The sequence below is a fragment of the Panthera pardus genome, unplaced genomic scaffold (assembly GCF_024362965.1).
Source record: "Panthera pardus isolate Hobbes unplaced genomic scaffold, ASM2436296v1 HiC_scaffold_15, whole genome shotgun sequence".
NCBI classification, from domain to species: Eukaryota; Metazoa; Chordata; class Mammalia; order Carnivora; family Felidae; genus Panthera; species Panthera pardus.
Window position 1 is genome coordinate 1,053,753 of NW_026526710.1, and position 23,463 is coordinate 1,077,215.

The following is a 23,463-nucleotide window of genomic DNA, read 5'->3' on the forward strand; positions in this document are numbered from 1 at the left end:
AAGAACTCTGGAGTCGCAGCTGTTTCTGTACCTGCAGATGAGACACACTCAGAAGTGCAGGATAAGCCAGGGACAGACCTAGAATCGTCCCCCCCGGAGACAGCAGCGGGACTCCCTGGCAGGTGCCGTTAGGAGGAAGTAAATCCCCCAGGAGAAGCACAGCCTCTAGCGGCGCACGGAGCCCTGAGGGGCACAGGGGGCCCTGAGGGCACAGGGCAGAGAGCCAGGCTCTCCGGACAGCTCCGCGCTGGCCAGGCCGTTCGGACTCACAACAATCCGCGCTGCTTCCCTACTTTCGTCGACAGCCAGATTCATAAAACTCGCAGTGAACCAGGCAAAATTAACCGAATTTCTTCAGTTTACATTTTCAATGCCATGAAGCATCCTTGTCCTTAGGACGCAAGTCACAACGCCTGGTAAACTCATAACCGGATAGAATATCTTGGAGAAGGGTTACTAGTTATTTTATTGAGAGGAAGAAACAGAAAGGTGAGGATGTCTCCCTAACAGGATAGCAAAGGAAGCACGGGGCTTAAGAGGTTTCCGGAAATGGGATACAAATCGTTTCACCAATTAAACCTAATTTACTTGGGACATCTGTTTTCCTTTTTGAAATCTATATGCTTTTTGAAACAGTTTAAGCTATAGGAAGTCCTCCACGTGCCTGATGTGCTGTCACTGCCTTTAAAAACCTCATTCCTAATCCACGACCTGCCCAAGGACTCACTATATTGCAAAGAAAGGAATATGATGTCACTCTATCGCACACGATCCACACAAGGAACTAGGACTTCAAACAATATGCAAGGAATAGATTTCAGATCATTAAAAGTGTTTTGGCCTTAAAAATCTCCAATTAAATCATAAAATCCAGGGTGTCTGCATGGCTCACTCGGTTGAGTATCTGACTCCTGATTTCGGCTCAGGTCACGATCTGAGGGTTGTGGGATTAAGCCCCGTATTGGGCTCTGCACTGGGCGTGGAGCCTGCTTGGGATTCAATCTCTCTCTCTCTCTCTCTCTCTCTCTCTCTCTCTCTCTCTCTCTCTCTCTCATTCTCTCTCACTCTGCTCCTCCCCCTCCCTCTCAAATAAAAAAAAATAAAATAAATTTCAAAACGATAAAGATCCACAATAAATATTAGCTATTAGGAATCATTCCAGGGGCACCTGGGGGGCTCAGTTGGTTAAGCATCCAACTTCAGCTCAGATCATGATCTCACAGTTTGTGAGACGGAGCCCTGTGTTCAGCTCTGTGATAACAGCAGGGAGCCTGCTTGGGATTCTCTCTCCCTCTCTAAATAAATAAATAAATATATATATATATGTAAATAAAATTTTTTTTAAAAGTTATTTCAAAAGTCATATTCTGTCCCTTCCTTGGCTCACTCATCCCCATGTTTTTTTGTTCATCCTTCTTTTTTTTTTCTTAATGTTTATTTATTTTTGAGAGAGAGAAAGAGTGCAAGCAGGGGAGGGGCAGAGAGAGGGAGACCCAGAATCCGAAGCAGGCTGCAGGCTCTGAGCTGTCAGCGCAGCAGGACTCGAACTCACTAACTCTTAGATCATGAACTGAGCCCACGTCAGACGCTTAACTGACTCAGCCACCCAGGCACCCCTCTTTCATCCTCCTAAAAAAAAAAGTTTTGTACTTCAGTAGGTGGTATGCAATCATCCTCTCCCTCCCCCCATTTCGGTCAGAACTTCACACTGGAATTGATAGTGATGACTATCTTAGGCTAAGACGGTAAAGATCTTACAGATAAAGCAAGTAGCCTTGAGCTACTGAGCTGTGAAGCTTAACCATCAAGGGAACACTGATCTAACACCTTTGCAAACAAAGCCAATCTGTCATTTCATGCCTCCCTTGATCTTTGGCATAATTTTAAGTAACATGTATACAATGTCTTCAATTATGATAAACTACAAGGGATTGGCTACATAAATTATTAACACATTAATCTCATGAAATACTAGGCAGCCATTAAAAATGATGCCGCGTCTAGGGTGCCTGGGTGGCTCAGTTAAGTGACCTACTGTTAGTTTCGGCTCAGGTCACGGTCCCTCTCCACTGCTGATACAGAGCCTGCTTGGGATTCTCTCTCTTCCTCTCTCTCTCTGCCCCTCCCACGTCTCTCTCTCTCTCTCTCTCAAAATAAATAAATAAACTTAAAAAAAAAAAGGATGATGAGGGGTCCATCTGTTTATTGATACGAAAAGATGTTACAGGACTTCCTGAGAAACAGAGCTGACAACAAAATAGCCTGATAGTTATATATGTGAATCCTTACTTTTATAGGTAAAGAGTAAAAAGTACAGGATGGTGAATTCTTTTTTCCTTTTTGCTGGCCTATATTTTCTAATTTTTCTAAAGTGAACAAGGCTTGCTTATATACAAATAATTAAGTTAGTAAAATAAACTTAACCCCCCAAAATAACAAAATAAAATAAAATAACACTTACCTAATATTCGTTCTAGTTCTTCACACCTCTTCACCTCACCAACAAATTTTCTTTGGAAGGAACTTACATTCTGGTTGAGCTGAGAAAAGGATGAAAAATTTGCTCTGAAATTTCTAAAATGTACAGGTAAATGTGATTTTAAGAATAAAATATGATGGGCAAGGCTTTAGGGAAAAGTACATCCTCACACACTAACTGGATGGGAGTGGGAACCAACACAGCTTTTCTGGAAAGCGGCTTGGCAACTGTTACCAAAAAAAGCCTGAAAAATACCCTTTGGCCCAGAAACATCCCATGAAGAAAATTAACCTAAGCAAAAACCTATGGATACCTACAAAAACTTACCAAGAAGAACGTCAACCTCAGCGATAGAAGAAAGAATTATTAACAATACAAAATTGGTCAAAGAGCTTATGGTCCACACGCAGACCATAGCACACTGCTCGGCGATCAAGAGGAACACCCCACTGACGCACCAAACACCGCGATGACTCTCAGAAACAATGCGAGTGTGTCTTTCAAGAAGACACTAAAGGCCACATACGGTTCGATTCCCTTTCCATGAAATGTCCCGGCGAAAAGGCAAATCTAGAGGCGGAAAGTAGATCAGTGACTGCCTGGGGCTGGAGGCAGGTCTGGGGATTAACTGTATGTAAGCACAAGCGACCTTACTGGGGGATATAATGTTCTACTAACGCTGGATCGTGGTGATGGACGCCTAAGTCAATTTCCTAAAAAAACAATGAAATGTACACTTGAAATGGGTGAATTCTATGATACAGATCAATAAAGGGGTATAAAAATTATGGTTCGTATAACTGATTATTATGCCCTTATTAAAACTTACGTTTTAGGGGGGCCCGGGTGGCTCAGTCGGTTAAGCGTCCGACGTCGGCTCAGGTCATGATCTCACAGTTCGTGAGTTCGAGCCCCGCGCCGGGCTCTGTGCTGACAGCTCAGAGTCTGGAGCCTGCTTCAGATTCTGTGTCTCCCTCTCTCTCTGCTCCTCCCCCACTCACACTCTGTCTCTTTCTCTCAAAAATAAACATTTAAAAAATAGAAATTATTACATAAAAATTTAAGTATAATAATGATATTGTGGTTATGATTTGTTTTATTCTTTTTACCATTTATTTTTGAGACAGAAAGAGACAGACTGTGAGTGGGGGAGGGGCAGAGAGAGAGGGAGACACAGAATCCAAAGCAGGTTCCAAGCTCAGATCTGTCAGCACTGAGCCCAATATGGGGCTCGAACTCACAATCTGTGAGAGCATGACCTAAGCCAAAGTCAGACGCTCAACCAAATGAGCCACCCAGGAGTCCCTGTAGTTATGATTTTTAACTGTCCTTACTTTTTAGAGATAATTATGGAGATATTTATGAAAGAAATTATACACACGAGATTTGCTTCAGAATAATCTGGTCTGAGAGGGGAGGGACAGATTTTGTCCGGAGGTGGAAGGCTGCAATGAGGGGCCATGAATTTATGTTACGGGTCCACAGGAACTCACTGTTCCCAAACACTCTTCCCTCTACTTAACTTCTAATACAAAGCTTAAAACAATAAAATACACACACATGTATATATACATACACACACACACATATATATATATTTATATATATATACACATATATACATATGGTGAAAGAAAATGTAATGAGGAAGTCAGTTCTGATTTGTGTCTAGAAAAAATTAAAGATATGTTCAGTGTGGTTCCAATTATATGAAAATACGTATATACGTACACTTTAAAATATTATTAGAAAAATAACGTTAAACCAATATTAACGAAAATGTTGGAGTGTTTATTTCTAGATAATAGGATCATAGAGGTTAGTATCTTATTCTTAGGTTTTCTAAATTTCCCACAATGGACATTTATTATTTTATAACAAAAAAAGGTTACAGTGATCACTCATGTTGGAAGGCATTTAAGGCAAGAATTTTATCTTTCCTGCACCCCATCACTTATGTCGGGCACTCTCAGAAACCACAATTAGACAAGAGCTTGCCATGAAACTGCCCAAACCGGGAAGAGTCGACCCCAAAGGCTCAGTTCTCGTTCAGTTTTTCTAATTTTTTTAAAAGGATTAACCAGAAGTAAGATAAAAATTCCCATTTCACTTCTGCTTGTCACATTCACATTCATTTCTGGGATCACACTAATCTCAAGTAACCGCTTTCAAGTTCGTCGTGACTCAGGCACAATCCGCAGAGCCCAGAATGAAAAGGAAGCGATGCATCCCAAGCGGTCTACAAACGACGGCACTGCCCCATTTCAGGGCTTTTTTTCTTCAACATCAAACACTGGCGAACTCCACGTGGACATGGTGGTTCCGCAAACAGTAGACTCTTTATGAGGAGGCCAATTTCTGCGGCAACAATACAAACGTATTTGGGTGTGACACACACCACCCCCACCGTCTCACAGATGTCACCTGGCTTTTTCTGCCGCGCGGTTTCTTTTACAGAATCTCGTTTCTGTTTTCTTTTTAGGGAGGCAATGTCACCCTACGTCTAGGCCAGTGACAGGAAGCACAGTAGAGCCCCTTGTCCACAGTTGAGCCTTTCCAGGGTCTCAGACGCCCGAGGTCAACCCTGGTGGCGAAGCAGACAATCCTCCTTCTGGCACTTCCCCAGGTCAATAGCAGCACCACATCACGGCCCAGTGCCTACATCATTCGCCTCGCTTCCTCTTGTCACGTGGACGTTTTATCGTCTCACATCATCGGAAGAAGAGGGGTGAGTACAGGACAAGAAGATAAACTGACAAGAGATGTAACTCACATATATCCTCGCAAACACATTCACATAATTGTTCTTACGGTACATTTTATAATCGTTCTATTGCTGTCAATCTCTGACAGTGCCTGAGCTATGAACTGCAGTGGGCCACAGTGCGTATGCACAGGAAGAGACACAATATGGACAACGTTCAGTACGATCCGCGGTTCCGCGGTTTCGGATAGCAACCCACCTACTGGGGGTCTTGGGACGCACCTCCACAGATCGGGGGGAACTTCAAGACTAACCTTCAACCTATGATTTTTTTTTAATTATTTACTTATTTTAAATGTTTATTTTTGAGAGAGCAAGCAGGGTAGGGGGCAGAGAGAGGGGACAGAGGATCCAAGGCAGGCTCCGCGCTGATGGCGCAGAGCCCGATGTGGGGCTCGAACTCATTAACCGTGAGATCGTGACCTGAGCCGAAGTCAGAAGCTCAACGGACTGAGCCACCCAGGCTCCCCGAGGCTAACAACCTTCAACCCAGAAAAACCAGCAGAGGCGACCCGGTGCAGGTTTCCCTGATACCCACACTAGCCATCTTCCTACTCCAGCAGCTCAAGGACTACTGGGGAAAATTGTTCTTAGACTGCAGACTGTCAGAAGAGGGAGATGCACTTGCCCTTCACTGAGACCCCTGGGCTAGGGGAATATTTTCCAAGTCTTCTCATGGGCTGTCACTACAGCAACCCGCGCCTGCCTCCTTGCCCTCAGGAGTACTGAAAGGGGAAAATCATAGAGCCTATGCAAGCCAGAAAAGACTGATGTTAGTTATCCCAGCCAGTGAAGGCAAAGTCAGTGAGGAATTCCGGAAAGGGGCAAGAGACGTGTCAGATGTTACGGAGCTTTTACTCTAGGCACCCATGCTGTTTGACAGTCAACCCAAACACACACAGCTGAGCTCTTCATATGCACTTTTTTTCCCCTGATTTTCAGATAAGGATCCCAATATACCCTACTACCTAATGTAATGGCGCTCAGTGAAACTTGAGTCTTTGTAATTAGGGCCTTTGTTCAAACCTCTAAGATTTAAGCTTGATAATATCAGTCTCTCTCAACTTGAGTACTAACAGGAAGGAACAAGTCTACCAGTTATACAGAAGGGAGCCAGTTCCGCTCCTGTCTCCTGAATCCTTCCGGTGCTACTCACAGCTGATCACAGCCCCTACCAGGTAAGTGGGCACCATGAACTGAAGCCCAAGTGGCTCCAGGAAACAGGAAGAGATCTGGGCCTTCCCTGCAGCCTCGGCTGTCGTTCAAGACTTTCTTCCTGACCTTGTAATTCCTCTGGAGCCGACCCAAGGGTCACTGATATCAGATCTCGGGTAGGGGTGTTCCCTTTTGAAATGAAGGGCCCCTCAGAGAGATGAAGGGAAACAACCAGAAGACGAAAGTTGTGGCTCGGGAAATGAAATGTTCCCCTGAAAGGACTTCCAGTTCAATCGCTAAGTGGTAGATCCTGGTTAATACTCCCCTTCCACGCCTTGTTCTTTTCACAATCCCTGTGCACAGAGTGTGTTTATCTGTCTCCTCCGAGGCTATGCACAACAAGAACACAAGGACCTCGGCCACCTTGCTCACCACTGAGTTGCTAGCACGAAAAACACTATCTGGAACAGAGCAAACGCTCAATAAAGGCCTGTTCCTTCATTCAACAAATGCCTATTAATGCCCACAAATGGCAGGGGCTGTGCTAAGTCCTGGGGAATCAGGAGTGAACAAGTCAGAAGAGGCCCCTGGCCCTGGGGGCTGACAATCCACGGTGTAAACAAATAATAAACAAGTAAACGGACATAAACAAGTGTCTATCCCTACCTGCTGGGAAGACAACTCCCCCTCCTTATTAGGCAGCCCTATGCACATCATACACCAGTGAACAAAACCGACAGAAACCCCCTCCCCTCCACGTGCTCACACCAAGCTCGTTCCCAATCCGGGGTCTGGGCTCCCTCGGTTCCCTCCGTCTGGGACCCTGTTCCCCCAGATCTTCCAGGACCAGCTCTTTCCCATTCAGGCTTCATCCTGGCTTAAACGTCACCTCCTCAAAGAGGCCTTCCTTGACCACCCGACTGTAGTTACCTTCACAGCAAACGTTTTGTTCACGTATTTGCTTAATATTTGTCCCCGCCACCCCCGTAAGTTCCAGAAGGACTCCAAAAGGCCTCACAGATTTCGCCCTCCCGTCTAGCGCTGTGCCTGGCACGGAGTCGGCGCTCCGGAGCATCTGATGGCACTACCCGAAGTGGATGAAGCCTACACAGAGCGTTCCTAACCAACCCGGCCAAAGCCGCCGCGGACCAGACGCCCGGACCCTGGGATCGGGCTCCGCTCTGCGGAAGCTCGGGCCGGTCAGCCGGGCCCCGGCTTCCCCGCCCGCGAAACGGAGATAGCGACGCGCCCCTGCCCAGGAGCCCGCGGAAGGGAGGCCTGAGCGAAAGAAAGGCGGGATGCGGGGCCGGGCGGGCAGGTGCGGCCCGCGTCTCCCGGGCGACACTCACGTCTCGGAACTGGACCAGGCCCTTCTCGCCCAGGGCGCTGAGGCACTCGTAGGCCGTGCCGGACTGCAGGAAGAGCTGCGCCAGGCACATGGTCTCGCTCCGGAACAGGGACCCCATGGCTGGCCAGCCCGCGCCCCGGCGGGGCCCGACGGGCGGCGGCGGCTCCGGGCCGCTCGGGTCCGTGCGGTCAGCCGGGGCGACCGGGGCCTCGGGTTCCTCCTGCGGCCTGGCCGCCGCCGCGCACCATGGGGCTCCGAGCTGCAGCTGCCGCCCCCGGTCCTGCCACCGCGGCCCCGCTCCAGCCGCCGCCGCCACAGCGCGCGCGAGGCCCCGCCCCCCGGCTACAGCCGGTTCCGGTTCCGCCCTCCCGCGTGCGCCCGCCCCCCCGCCGGCCGACCAATGGACGCCCGGAGTTACGGCCGCCGGCGACCGCGGCTGGGCCAACCCGCACAAATCCTGCGGCCGACGGACGCCCGCGGAGGCTCCCGGCAGGAAACGGCCCTTCGCTCAGCTCTTTAGAGCTTTTGAAAATGAGTTTCATTGAGTTTGTGCCGTAAAGCTCACCCATTTGAAGCATCCAATTCTGTGATTTTTAGTAAGGTTACAGTGGTTGTGCAGCCGTCACTCACGATCCACTTTTAGAACATTTCCATCAGCCCGAAAAGGATTCCACCTGCTCCGCGCAGTCAGTTCCCACTCCTTCCCTCCCCAGCTCCCGGCAATCGCGAAAGCCTAGTCTCAGATCTGCCCTCTCGGGACATTTCCTACCAGCGGAACTACGCCGCATCGTGGGTTCGCGGCTGGCTCCTGCCGCGGGGCCGTTCTCTCGGGTCCCGCCCCCCGGGCAGATCAGAAAGCCGGGTCGGACGCCGGCACTGTCGCCTCCCCACCCCCGCACCGGCTCTGCGGATCCTCCCCACGGCAGCTACAGTGATCTCTGACACAGGACGAAAATCTGGTGCGGCCCAGTTTAAATTCTCTGGCTTTTGCCACTGCTTTCCAGATAAAATCCAAATTTCTTAGCATGGCCGGCAGGATCCCACAGGATCTGACCCCTCTATTGCCTCAAGCGCTCATCTCCATCGCCTAGCCCTGGTCTCCCTTTGCTCCGCCGCCCCTGCCTTCCGCTATCATCCCAGGTAGGTGCGCTTGAACTTGCTGATTCCTCCCTCTTCCTAGAACATCCCTCTCCTACACCCTCTCAAAGCTGGCTCCTCCGGGTCTAAGCTCAAATGTTCCAGCTTCTGAGGCTGTCCCCAACGCCTAGTTAAGGTAATCTCCCACCCCACTCCACCCCATCCTGTTTTATTTTCTTCATCACACCTACCACTGTCCGCAATTGTCTTGTCTGTATTTACTGCCAGTTTTCCCCCACTAGAATGGGAGCTCCACCAGACAAGGGACATTGCCTTGGTATCTCCAGCGCCCAGCATGTAGTAGCCACTCAATAAGTATTTCTCAACTGCATACGTGAATGTATAAACGTAAAAGTTAAAAACACATAGTAGGTCCCTCAGATGCCATTTTTCTGCCAAAGTGTGCTTTTCCCCTCTTAACTACAAAAGTCACCCTAACAAAGCCCACAAAATCAGGCTCGAATATCTGTCATTTGGAAATTTGTCATTAATTTTCCAGAGCTAGTTCACTAACTGCCAGAGAAAGACTTTCTGAATCACTACAATTAATTGATCAGTGGGCATTTCCTTTTATTTGACAAAAGACAGTTTTTTTTTACACCTTCTATAGGATGTAATCACTTCAACCACAGAGACCCAAATCAAAGAAAAAGAGCAGCAGAAGGGAATCCAGTATTGCTCAATGAAATATAAATAGTGAGTGGTGTTGGGGGAGAAACTTTTTTATGTCATTAGTTACATGTTTAATATGAATTAGTAAAAAATAGAACTAGATTCACAGGTTTATATTGGAAAATGCAACAACACATTCGACGTGTCTGGGAAGTCAGGAGGCACGAGGAATTCGATCAGCGTGTGAAAGGGAAGACAATCACTTTTCAAAATTAGGTTTACGGACAGTATACAAAGTCCATACGAAACATGACTACATTTCTCTGGCCCACAAAGAAAACTCCTGAGATTTGCTGTGTGCCCACGATAGGGCTGTGGTTGAAGACATCCATTTCCCCCAGTGACCCCTGCATCGTGCCATTTGTCCCCCTGGAAGGAGCCACAGGAGGAATTTCTGCCAAGGCTCAACTAGGAAAAACTGTCCTTCATTGAAAACCAGCTTATTTTAAATCCATGCACCTATGATTCCTGTAGCTAATCATACTTGGTTTTTTGTAAACTAAAGACTAAATAAGGGGTCTACCTTAGCTATAGGCAAGGTCTTTGGTGTGTATTTTCACAGATTTACCTTTACTCCTGATTTTGTTTTACCCTCCTCTCGATATTACTTTCCTTCCCTCAGCCCCTCCCTCATCAATTTATTTTGTGTCTTTACACAAAATAATAGATTTTATAATATATACATTTTAAGGCTTTATGGATTTTTAATTCTTTCTTTAGAATAGGGGAAATTAATCAATTCAACAGAAATAAAAATTTAGAGAAAATACTAACTTTCTAAGGTAAGACTAATCTATTTGGACCAAAATTCCTCTGACTTTAGAAACCTGTGATACACTAAACCTTCTAATATTTATTTACCCAGCTGACCCTCTGATGCATTTTGCTCAGCCTGGTCCGGCGGTGAGAATGCACGCCTCTCCTGCATTGCTCTGCACATCTGGATAGTTACACGTGTGGATTAAATTCGCAGTGCACTTAAGAAAAATTTGCTACAAAAATAAAGCGCTGCATTTATTATAATTTTACAGAGAGGTACACAGAAGTACAACCAATCACTGAAGTCTGTGGTCTGCAAGAAGTCAGATGGCAGCTGAAATTTCACACTTGGCATGTTCTGGCCCAGGGGCTACTGAGGAACACAGCTAACATGAAAAACGATACCAATAGTAAGCCCTTGGCCACGCACTGAGAATAAGGCTCCCCTGCAAAAAAATGAATGAAATGAAGCAAAATTCTTACTTCTGAACTTTTTTGGTAATTATTTAGGTAGAAGTAAACCAAAACAATAATAGTGATAATTTCTGAGTGGTAACCTTACTGGTAATTCTTTTTTAACTTTTTTCTATGCGTTTTAAGTTTTCTGTGACACATTTTTTTTAATATTATGGGGGCACCTGGGTGGCCCAGTTGGTTAAGCGTCTGACCCTCGATTTCAGCTCAGGTCGTGATCTCACAGTTCGTGAGGTCAAGCCCCGAATCGGGCTCTGCGCACCGAGAGCGTAGAGCCTGCTCAGGATTCTCTCCCTCTCTCCCTCTCTCTCTTCCCCTCCCCCACATTACATAATGATAACCATTCCAGAAATCTGCTTTACCCTACCTTGATAATACCGGGTCACAGGATATAGAAGTTGTGGCCAACACACTTCATTTCTGTTACAGTCATACTCTGTAAAATTGATCTGGAATCTACAAAACATTTTAGAAGATTACAGTAGGTACAACAAAGCACACTTTTGATGAGACGCACCAAAACCTGATGAAAGAAATAAACTTATTTTCCAGTATATATTTTTCTGCTTCCTAATAACATCAACTTAGGTTGCCAACCGGTTTACCTTGTTGGTGGACGGGGTAACTGTGCAGGTATCTTAATAAACTGGACGGACGCACTGACAGGGAAAAGGTCGGCCTTATCTTCGCAAGTAAGCCCACACTGGAACTGCCAGTTCACTAAGGAGAGCCTGGGAGGAAAAGATTTGCAGGTAACACATCCACCAATCGTTTCTAATCTGTTAAGAGCATCAGGTAACTGACAGCAACAATATAAATTGGGATTCTCTTTAAAAACGTTCAAATTCTAGTAATTTGTCCCCCTCTTTGGATGATGTAAAATTTCTAATAGCACAGAGAGAGAGGAGCACCTCAAAGGCCGATCACCCGGCTACAGTAATAAACAATAGGAGAATAAGAACAACAGCTAACCATTTGGGAGGATTTGCCAAGTGCAAGGCGCAGTACGAAGGCGCCTTTATACGTGTCACGTGTCACGTGCACACGCACCGCGTCATTCTTAGCAGAGCACTACCGGGTGTGTCTGGTGGTTAACGTCCGCCGTTGCTGCCTATCCAGCATCCCCCCTTTGCTCCTGTTCCGGCACCCGCACCCAACTCCCCTTTGGGAGACGCCCTCCCCATCATGTACCCCAGTGGATTATTACTTTCACGGATTTCAACTGTGCTCAGCACAAAGCACCCCTTGCTCATCTCTGTCCCCCCAAGAGACCCCGCAGAATCCCTCACACACAGCTTCACAAATACTTGTGAGAACAAGTTACCATTACACACACAGTGGATACATATTCCATTTATACATATACTCCCGTGGCTAATATTTGCAATTTGTAAATACACGATCAGACTGTAAAGTGGCATTTCTCTGTTCTTCGGAGCACTCTCGACTTTACTGACTCTCTCCAAACGACACTTATCCAAGATGCAATCAAACCTTGTCTCTATGCCAAGTATCTCCTGCTGAGTAATCCCTTCCACTGCACCAGCATCTGAGCTGAGGATGCGGACGTGGAGCCGGGCAGGAATATCCGTGCAGACGCCATTCACACTAACCGATGGGTCTGCCCCTGTGTCTGTGTCGGGGGCATCTGCGCCTACAGAGACGTCAAGCGGTGCATTTTGGAAAGAATAATTTAGTAACGGTTTTCCTGCAATGTCATGATGCAGGGGGAGAAAACAGGAAACGTTATTAGATAGCAATCACGTTACTGCATCTTTCACCTCTAATAACTGTGTTATCCATTGAGTTCAAAACTTTTCCTTGTAAAGCCAGTCACTGGAACCTTAAAGTCCCGGACCCACGGGGGCGCCTGGGTGGCTCAGTTGGTTAGGTGTCCGACTCTCGATTTCGGCTCAAGGTCACGATCTCAGTTTGTGAGATCGAGCCCCAACATCGGGCCCTGTGCCGACAGTGCAGAGCTTGCTTGAGATTCTCTCTTTCCCTCTTTCTCTGTCTCTGTCTCTCTCTCTCTCTCTCTCTCAAATAATTTTTTAGTGAAAAAACTCAACTTAATAATAAAATCCTTGTCCCACATAATAAAGCCATAAATCCTGATTCAGTTCCCAAGCTCCAAGCTCCCCCAGAGTTTTAGCAGAAATACCACACAATTGCAGTAAGATGCCACAAGACAAAGGGCATGCTGTCACTGCTCTCGTAAAAGCTGTGTACGACATTTGAAATGCAGCTAACAACTTTAGTTAGTAGGGATTAAGTAGTTCGGAAGCAATTTCCTAATGTGTTGTCATAGAGTAACACACATGGAAGAGAATAGAACTGAAGAGGAAATCAACTTTCATTCATCTTGAAAACCAGCCCTCGGGAAAAGCAGCGAGGTGGGTTACAGGAGGGGTGGCGGGTGGTGACACCGTGTTTTTATGACATCAAATTTCCTCCTCCTCGATGCGCGCATTCAGCGTCACTTCTCTTCTGCTTATCAACCAGGACCAGGGTTGATTTGGGCTTACGTGTGACAGAGAAGCTAACTGCTTCCACCTTGAAGGCAACAAAATGCCATCACCTCCGCTTTCTTACCTAACCACCTTGGGTTCTCGGTCTTGAAACCTGCCACACGTTCCGCTTCTCAGGTGCTTTCCTGACCCCCTCCCTCCATCCCTCGGGCAGTCCACAGCCCATCCAGCCGGCCTAGGTGGCAAAGCCCAGGAGTTGACAAGCTTCTGTTTCCAGATGAGGATCCAACCCGGGGTCTAGTGGCTGGAGCATGGGGCATGGCCCCATGGCCCCCGGGACCCCTCCCAAAGTCAGAGAGTGATATGGGCACGTCGAGCCCACAGACATGACGTGATCCCTCACCGCCCACAGAGGGGAGGGGGCCGGGGATCATAATGATCCAGACCGAATCACAACGGGTGAGAAGAGCACAGGCAAGTGTCTGGATGGTTCTTTGTGCGAATTCCAGCCCGCTGAGCCGAAGCGACCGAAGGTGGTAAGGTAAAGTGTGCTGGACGCAGAGAGCTGCTTACACCGGCCAGGCAGAGGGGAGGGGTGCAGCCGCACCCGCAGCGACAGGAGGGGACTTAGGAAAGCGGGTACTGTAGAGCCGGTTAGCTCTCTCTGGCCCCAAAAGGCAACCCGTCAATGAGAGCAACAGAAGAAGCTTTCTTTCTGTTCAGCATATTTACACACTTAAGACCCCCCACGACGTCAGAAAGACTTGCCGCCTGACTTGCCGGCTGCGGAGACAGCAAAGAGGCTGGAACCCCGGCTTTTGGTCCCAGTTCTGCCACCACAAACCGTGGCCTCGAGCTTCCGCACTGACAAGCAGAGCGAGCTGGAGCTCAGTGGCCAGACACACGTATCGGATTCACAGCTGAACTCGGGTGTGCCGTGGCAAGCTAGCGTGGCTCACCGCTGCTGCCCGTGCCACGCACCTCACCTCCTTGGCCGATCGATCCCCTGCAAGCCCTTCGCTGCAGACACCCCGGCCCGAGTCTTCCTACCCGGCCTGGGTGGTCCCTGCTCTCCTGACCTGCTGCACATTAACGTCTTTCTTTTCTAACGGCTCTGTTGGGACACAATTCATATGCCACACAACTCGCCCATTTAAAGTATACAATTCAGTGGTTTTCGGTACACGCACAGAGTTGTACGGCCATCGCCAAATTCCATTTCTAATGCCCCCAAAAGAAACCTTGTGCCCATTAGCAGTCACTCCTCGTTTCCTCCCAACCGCCCCCGCCCCTGGCGACCACCAGTGTGTTTTCTGTCTCTACAGATCTGCCCATTCTGAGCATTTCATGCACGTGGCATCAGACAGTTCGTGTCCGTTTGTGTCTGGCTTCTTTCACTCAGCATCACGTTCTCAATCACCTTATTTTCTTTTAGGTTAACAACATTGCTTTGATAAATTAAAAAGTCCGTTCTCATCTGCCTACATCCCTGGCGGTCAAAAACAGCAATGCAAACTGAAATGCGCTGAAAAGCTTCAACACTCATTTAGACTTCCTTTTACAAAGACTTAGCTCATAAAACAACTGGGCAGTTTGAACTTCATGTGGCTTTTCTCTTAAACAAAAATGGTGGGGCGCCTGGGTGGCTCAGTTCGTTGGGCGTCTGACTCTTGATTTCAGTTCAAGTCACGATCTCACCGTTCGTGGGTTCGAGCCCCATGTCAGGCTCTGCGTTGAACACAAAGCCTGCTTGGGATTCTCTCTCTTCCTCTCTCTCTGCCCCTCCCCCACCAGCACACATGCTCACTCGCGCTCTCTCTTTCTCTCTCTCTCAAAATAAATAAACTTAAAAAAAAAGGGGGGGCATCGTTAATAAGAGGTAAAAGATGTGAAGAGCCTGCTGGCTGGAGAATTAACCTCTAAAAACAAACGTCATTTGAGCCACAGCAAAGGAAGAGCTGCCGTGTGGGCAGGGCTTGCACTATGTAGTCATAGCAACAAGTTACACGCTGCACATCTATGCAGCTTTGACTTACGTATTATTTCGACCCAGCCATCGCTAGGATCGTTGTAATTGGAGTTGCCTCTCATTGCAACATGAGTTGCTTGTATTAATGAATCAAGTAGTTCAACAGCATTCTCCCTGCAAAAGAGTAAGACATTTCTCAGCACGTGACCGGTGGGTCTCATCCTGAAGTCCTTTCGAGGGAGTATCTAGGTTGTGCTTGCTGGGTGCCTAAATAAAAAGGTGCCAGAGGAACTGGCATTAAAAGCTGGCTGGGTGTCTTTGTTCTCTGTCTCTCTCTTTTTTTTTTTAATGTTTATTTATTTTTGAGAGAGACAAGAGAGCAAGCAGGAAAGAGAGAGAGAGGGAGACACAGGCTCTGAGCTGTCAGCACAGAGCCGGACTCTGGCTCAAACTCATGAACTGCGAGCTCGTGACCCGAGCCAAAGCCAGACACTTAACTGACTGAGCCACCCAGGCACCTCGTGTCTTTGTTCTCTTTGGTGGACCTAAGCCACTTGGGGAGGACATAGAGAAGCGATCTTTCACTTTGGACTTCAAATGTTAGTAACTTATGTTGGTCTCATGTAGTTTATAGACTCCATTGGGTGGTCACAAAAGTTGGGAGGTGGGTAGATCACATATTGAGTTACCAGGATAAATTTATGGGCCGTAGTGATCCAATAGCAAAAAGAACCTTTTAAGTATCTAGCTAGGTTTTTGAGCCATAAGATTAAGTGAAGATTAAGAATTAGAGGACGCCTGGGTGGCTGTCGGTTAAGCAACTGACTTTGGCTCAGGTCATGGTCTCAGGTGCACGAGTTCGAGTCTTGCTTCAGGTGAGCTCGAGCCCCATTTTGGGTGAACATGAGCCCCATAACAGGTGAGCCCCGCTTCTCTCTCTCTCCCTTTCTCTCTCTCTGTCCCTTGCTCACTTGTGCCCTCTCTCTCTCAAAAAATAAGTACATACATACATACATACATACATAAAATAAAACAAAATTAAAATTAAATTAAATTAAATTAAAATAAAATAAAACAGCTTCTTTAAAAAAAAGAATTGGAACTTAGCATCCTTCCTTTCTGGCAATGTCACTGACAGGTAAAAACCTTATAAACTGCAGGAGAGAGCCTTCTATCCCACAATCAAGAGCCTCTGCTGGTAAGTGATCCCCGCAGTCTACTTCCTGTCTAGGGCCTCCCCCGTCTTTTCCCATGTAGTTCCCAAAGAACTACACTACTTGGGATGTGTTACAGACAAAATGGGTATAAGGATACATGCAATAAAAACCACAATGAGGGGCACCTGGCTGGCTCAGTCAGTTAAGCATCAGACTTTGGTTCAGGTCATGATCGCATTGTTCGTGAGTTTGAGGCCTCCATCGGGCTCTGTGCTGTCAATGCAGAGCCCATTTCAGACCCTCTGTCTCCCTCTCTCTCTGCCCCTCCCCTGCACATGCGCTAGTTCTCTCTCTCTCTCTCTCTCTCTCTCTCTCTCAAAAATAAATAAACATTAAAAAAAATGTTAAACCCGCAATGAGATATTTCTTCACACCTACTGAGATGACACCTATCAGAAAATCGGGGAGCAACTGGGTGGCTCGTAGGTTAAGCGTCCAACTTCAGCTCAGGTCACGATCTCGAAGTTTTTGAGTTTGAGCCCCGCGTCGGGCTCTATACTGACAGCTAGGAGCCTGGAGCCTGCTTCGGATTCTGCGTCTCCCTCTCTATCTGCCCCTCCCACACTCATGCGCGCACGCTCGTTCTCTCCCCTCTCTCTCTCTCAAAAATCAACATTAAAAAAATTATTTAAGAAACAGAAAATAGTAAGTGTCGGGAGGATGTGGACAAATTGGAACCCTGCAGCCACTGAAAATAATGCAGTGGTTCCTCAAAAAATGTAAGCATAGAATTACTCTGTGACCCAGCAATTCCACTCCTGGCTACATGCCCAAAATAACTGAAAGCAGGGAGTCAAACAAAAATGGGCGTGTGAACGTTCACAGCAGCACTATTCACAACAGCCAGAAGGTAGAAAGAACTCAAATGTCCATTCACAGATGAACAGATAAACAAATGTAGTGCAGCCGTACAATGGAGTATGACTCAGCCACAGAAGGGAGCCCAGCGCTGACACCTGCTACAACATGAATGAGCCTCAAAAATACTAAGCTGAGTGAAAGAAGCCCGACACAAAAAGTCACCTATCGTACAATTCCATTGATATGAAATGTCCAGAAGAGGTAACTCCCTAGAGATTGGTGGTTGCCAGTGGCTGGAGGAAGGGGGAGGGGGAATGACGGTTAGTGGGCACGGGCTTCCTCCTGCAGAGATGAAAACGTCCGGGAACTAAATAGGGGTGGTGATTACACAACATCATAAATGCACCAAATGTCACTGAATTATTTACTATAAAATATTAATTGGGGGCGCCTGGGTGGCTCAGTCGGTTAAGCGTCCGACTTCGGCTCAGGTCACGATCTCGCGGTCCGTGAGTTCGAGCCCCGCGTCGGGCTCTGGGCTGATGGCTCGGAGCCTGGAGCCTGCTTCTGATTCTGCGTCTCCCTCTCTCTCTGCCCCTCCCCCGTTCATGCTCTGTCTCTCTCTGTCTCAAAAATAAATAAACGTTAAAAAAAATTTTTTTTTAAATATTAATTGTATTATATTCACCTCAATTTAAAAAAAAAAGAACGCATTTGCATATCCATTAACACACTTTCCAAATGCCACCCAGACAAGTGCAAGGTTCTTTATACACCACGTAACAAGTATTCTTTGAATGTTAACCACCCCAATTGTATTTGTCTCCTGGCCTTTTTATACTTCTAGGAGTATTGGGTTCCAATGATGAACAGACTTGAGCAGAGCAACTGCATAAATATGGATGAAAGGGCTTCAGTCCCAGGGAAGAACTCGATTCCCCCTCTATCAATATTTGAACCAATTGTGAATAAACTGTACTTATTCACTGTCCACTACCAATTTTACAAAAGCTTTTTATTCGTACTGTAATTTTTTACAGTCACGTTGTCTTTACTGTTCGTGCGGTGAATTCGTTTTAAGCAAACCACTCAAAACGCAGGAAAATTGGCCAATGATACACTCACCTGAGCTGAGTACAGTTTTCACTGGTCCCAACTTCTAAAAGACATCCAGATAGTGCATTTTCTCCAAATAAAATGGGTTTGAAAGTTGCTGATGTACACAAACCCCTTCCAGCTAGAAAATAAGAAGGTTGTCCTCTTACTATTTTTGCTAAATGAAAGTAAAGAGTTACTTCAAAGTTTTTCTTGGAAAACAGTATGTAGAAATAAAGTTTCCAGTTTTTGAGAACTGAGGTCATTGTCACTCTACTCCTTTCAAAGCTGAACAAAGGAGCCTTTCTGTACCTTGACTGGGATCGGTGGTTTATTCTAAACATGTGAGTTAACGCCTTCTGGCAGAAGCAGGTAAGTGCCACCAAGGCACAGGTTTCCCATAGTTCAGAACAAATCTACAGTCGTGTCTCCAGGCAACCACGTATTTAAGTCTCTCTTACAAATGACTAGCTCTTCAGGTGCAAACAGTGTTCAATTTTGAGAAAACGGAGAAGCATGATCTCCCCCATCCCTACCCCCACCCCCACCGCCGCTAAATAAACCAACAGGAGTTTGAGGTGATTACGTGATTCGATGCAGAATATGGCAATATTTCCAGTTCTAGCTTACCGAAGGGCTAATCGTATTACCAAACCAGATTACCCGATTGCCAAAGGTGCAGAGTCGTCACGTTATTCACCCTGTTGGCATTTAGAGCTCGAACAGGCTTGCCAAGTTGGTAACCTAGACAAACAGAATAATAAGAAGCTAAAGTTAATCTGATACAGCAAGCGTGACCTTGTCAAACAGTATGAAAGAGGAATACACAACACAAGGAAACACGCGGAAAAAGCTGTGTCAGAATACAGTTGAGCAGCGCCTGGGTGGCTCAGTCGGTTACGTGTCCGACTTCAGCTCAGGTCACGATCCCACGGTTCATGAGTTCGAGCCCCGCGTCGGGCTTTGTGCTGACAGCTCGGAGCCTGGAGCCTGCTTCCGATTCTGTGTCTCCCTCTCTCTCTGCCCCTCTCCCATTCATGCTCTGTCTCTCTCTGTCCCAAAAATAAATAAACGTTAAAAAAAAAAAAACTTGTTAAAAAAAAAGAAAATCAGCTGCGTACTTGACACTTCACCTCTAAAAGCTCTGACATAACATCTCCTGAAATAAAGGATATTCTTCTACAGAACCATGATACCAATATTTCTCCTGAGAAAATTAATAATTCCTTAGAATCAAATCCTATCCAGTTCATACTGCTATTTCCCCCGAAGTCCCCAAAAACACGTTTTAGGGCTGTTTCTACAAACCGGGATGCAACTGGGGTTCACGCGTGGTGTTTGTGCTTCCAACGTCACCTCTCACCACTCGGGAACAAGCAGCCCCCCCTCCGGCCGCGGTTCGACCCTGCCCGCGTGCACTACCCCCCATGCTCACTTCTGCCCCGTTGGCCTCCCCGGGGCCAGCCCTGCTCTCAGCCCGCACTGGCTGCTTTCCAAGGTACAATCTCCTCCGCACAGCCCACAACAGAAACACGCTGCAGGCAGAACTCTGACTCACTCTGCCTCTCTTCCCGCACTGAGATCAGAACCTGCGCCTACAAGATACTTAACACGGTTCCTTAACGACGGAGAGTTTAGGGGCATGGTCAACATTCTACTTTCCTGAAGCTCCGGAGTACCTGTGCGTAAGCCCCGTGCTCCTTTATTCATTTTCTTATATTGTTCTCTGTTGTTTCCATGACCCCGGGCTGTCTTTCCAAGTGAGACCGTGAATTCTTTGAGGAGAGGGCCCATGTCGTGTAGTCTTCCTAAAACCCCTCCTGCCTCACAAAGTGCTGTATATACACAAGCTGTTTCACAGACTGATCAGTTCTGGCTCATAATCAGATTATTCTTTTTTGACAAGAGCTTCAACATTTTTCACACGTTCTGATGGTGCTTCTCAGAAATCATGTGAAATTGAATCATGGAATGAAAACCCTTAAATTCCAGCAGCCTGCTAGGAAACCCAACAATATTAATTTATTTTTAATGTTTGTTTATTTCTGAGACAGAGAGAGAGCATGAGCAGGGGAGGGGCAGAGAGAGAGGAAGAGAGAATTCAAAGCAGGCTCACGCTGTCAGCACAAAGCCCGATGTGGGGCTCGAACCCACAAACTTCGAGATCACGACCTGAGCCGAAGTCGGACATTCAACCGACCAAGCCACCAAGGTGCCCCGAAACCCGACAATAAAATCCAAAACTCCACATTAACAAGTACACTAAAATCTCATTTAAAAGAAAAAAAAAAATATATATATATATATATATACATATATACACACACACACATAGGGATGCTTGGGTGGCTCAGTCAGTTAAGCGTTGGACTCCCGATTTCAGCTCAGGTCATGATCTCACAGTTTCTGAGATCGACCCGCACATCAGGCTCCACACTGACAGCACAGAGCCTGCTTGGGATTCTCTCTCTTTCTCTGCCCTCCACCTCCACTCTCACATGCTTTCCCTTTCCCTCAAAATAAATAAATAAATTTTTAAAAATATATATGTAAAATAGATCATGCATTATTATTAAATCAATATGTACAAATATTGAAAATCATGCAAACTACAAAGTTATTTAAAAGTAAAAAAGTTTTGAAAATAAATAGGGGAGTCTGCGAGTCGCTTAAGTGCCCAACTTCGGCTCAGGTCGTGATCTCACAATTCAAGAGTTCGATGCCCATGTCAGGCTCTCTGCTGTCAGCACAGAGTCTGCTTCAGATCCTCTGTCCCCCTCTCTCTGCCCCACCCCTGATCTCAAAAATAAACATACATACATACATACATACATAAAAGTAACCAATAAATAAAAGTAAAAAAAGTTGTTCCTTCATGGTTACTTACTGCCTGATTAAGAATAGTAAAAGGAAGGACAAATTTTTTAAAAACAATGATAGTTTATCCATCCAACATATACTTACTGAACACCTACTATGGTTCAAGTCAGTGCTGTTCAATAAAAATACAATGCAAGCCACATATGTGATTTTTAAATATGACATATTTTTAGAATTTTTTAGACATTAAAAATTTTTTTCTAGTAGCCCCATTAAAAAAAAGAGAGAAAAAGGAGATGAAATTAATTTGAAGAATGTATTTTATTCAACTCAATATATCCAAACATTATCATGTCCACATATGCCGCTGGCCACATGGCAAGTGCCTAGCAGGTGGGCGTGACTAACAGCTGATACATTGGACCTGCAGTTCTCCTGACTGTTTTAAATTTTTTACGTTTATTTATTTTTGAGAGAGGCAGAGAGAGAGGGAGACACAGAATCCGAAGCAGGCTCCAGGCTCTGAGCTGTCAGCACAGAGCCCGATGAGGGGCTTGAACCCACAAACCGTGAGATCGTGACCTGAGTTGACGTCAGACGCTTAAGCGACTGAGCCACCTGGGTGCCCCTCTCCTTACTGTTTTTAAGCGCTAAGGAGGCAACAGTGGATTAAAGAAGCAAACAAATATATAACGAACCAAGTGATGCCATATTTGCACATAATGACAAAACGCACATGCCTGGAACTTCACAGTCCCCGTGAAGTCTCTCCATGGACTCCATCGCGTCTCCATCTATAGCTTCTTATTTCTTAAAAAGCTAATTTTACCAACACTTCAAAGGCATTATACAAACAACAACAAAAAACCAAGCTGTTATCAGAAAAAGAATACAGTGTCACAAAAGAGAAAGAGACAGGCTAGAATCACAAACTACAATTGGAGAGAGTTACTTATAATCATCACTGTGGTACAGGAGTATTCAATTAAAATATGTTTGTAGGATCAGTGATTGACATACACTACCTTACCTGGATTTCCAGAAAATTCCTTTTCATCACCACTATTATAGCTTAAAAATTTTACTGTAAATCTCTGTGTCATGATCCCTAGAAATAAAACACAATATAAAATATAGTGTGTACCATTTTACTAGGGAAAGAAATTATCCCCCACAGTGTCATTTTCTTTATCTTATAATTACATTTTGACATGCAAAAAAAAGCCTTTTTTATTAAATCACAATTACAAATAAGAAAAAAGTCTGACTTGGTTTTACACGTAATAATTATGAGAATCTTAAAAAAAAAGTTTTCAACTGAAAACATTCTCACTGCTCTCAACAGATTTACCTTTCTGGTGAGCATTAATTGCTACCCTAATAATTTTGACACTTATTTCGCTGATTGTATTATTATTCCATCTGAAAATATAATGTTCTTCCACATTCACATTTCTGGGGGCCGATCCATTACTTAAAAGTGTTTCTGCAAATAAAAAAAAAATTCTGTCATAAATTAACGACCTTGAGCTCAGGTCTATTATTGGTCCCACCGAGTCAGCACTGGCCACCCCCCCCCCCCCCGCCACAGCATCACAGTATCTATCCTTTCCCTTCCATTTCTGTACCCCCGGAATGTGGCTCATAGTTCGATCCAGAGACGTGCTCAGTAGAATGTTTGTCAAAAATGAAAGGCTAACAGAAGGTCGCCTCCTTAGAAACAGAGGCCTGCCGTCTAGTTCACTACTATATTGTCGGTATTTGCTAAGATTCGATGAATGAATAAATTTGAGAATTACAACATACTGCAGAGAAATACAAATATCCTTAACAAAAATCCTGATGACATTAGCCAAACTCTGAATCATTTGTTTGGCTGCATTAAAACTGCAAAGTTTAATTATCAAAAAGAAAAAAAGATGAAACTTAACAGAAGACCATGGGGGAAGGGAAGGGGAAAAAAAAAAAAACAGTGACAAACTGAGAGGGAGACAAACCATAAGAGACTCTCAAAAACAGACCACAAACTAAGGGTTGATGGAGGGAGGGCGGGGGATGGGGAGGGGAAAACGGGTGATGGGCACTGAGGAGGGCATTTGTTGCGATGAGCATTGGGTTTTATATGTAAGCGATGAATCACGGGAATCTACTCCGGAAGCCAAGAGCACACTGTATACTCTGTATGTTTGCTACCTTGACAATAAATTATATTTTTAAAAAAGAAGAAGAAGAAAAAAGAAACGAGTAAGAGAAAGGCTAAGGCAAGAAAAAAAAGAAAGAAAGGAAAGAGGGGCACCCGGCTGCC

General features: G+C 45.8%; 2 protein-coding genes across 10 annotated transcripts in view; both read right to left on the reverse strand.

The window, feature by feature from the left end:
• Window positions 1-8,094, reverse strand: part of ATP6V0A2 (ATPase H+ transporting V0 subunit a2) — a 43,620-nt gene extending 35,526 nt beyond the window's left edge. For all 3 annotated transcript variants that reach the window (XM_019467671.2, XM_019467670.2, XM_019467669.2), the window contains exons 1-2: window positions 7,748-8,094; window positions 2,462-2,540 (exon numbers count right to left, since the gene is read on the reverse strand). In XM_019467671.2, coding sequence (XP_019323216.2) covers window positions 2,462-2,540; window positions 7,748-7,864 — 196 coding nt within the window. In that variant the 5' untranslated portion in view covers window positions 7,865-8,094. The remainder of the gene's footprint in view (window positions 1-2,461; window positions 2,541-7,747) is intronic.
• Window positions 8,095-10,543: 2,449 nt separating this feature from the next.
• The window catches only part of TCTN2 (tectonic family member 2), a 29,895-nt gene continuing 16,975 nt past the window's right edge, over window positions 10,544-23,463 (reverse strand). For 5 of the 7 annotated variants that reach the window (XM_053901934.1, XM_019467675.2, XM_019467677.2 and 2 more), the window contains 9 exons: window positions 22,510-22,644; window positions 22,189-22,266; window positions 19,002-19,082; window positions 18,369-18,480; window positions 15,293-15,399; window positions 12,283-12,442; window positions 11,394-11,519; window positions 11,156-11,244; window positions 10,544-10,760 (listed from right to left, as the gene is read on the reverse strand). In XM_053901934.1, the coding sequence (XP_053757909.1) occupies window positions 10,657-10,760; window positions 11,156-11,244; window positions 11,394-11,519; window positions 12,283-12,442; window positions 15,293-15,399; window positions 18,369-18,480; window positions 19,002-19,082; window positions 22,189-22,266; window positions 22,510-22,644 (992 nt within the window). In that variant the 3' untranslated portion in view covers window positions 10,544-10,656. The remainder of the gene's footprint in view (window positions 10,761-11,155; window positions 11,245-11,393; window positions 11,520-12,282; window positions 12,443-15,292; window positions 15,400-18,368; window positions 18,481-19,001; window positions 19,083-22,188; window positions 22,267-22,509; window positions 22,645-23,463) is intronic. The other 2 variants (XM_053901935.1, XM_053901936.1) reach the window with 1 other exon arrangement.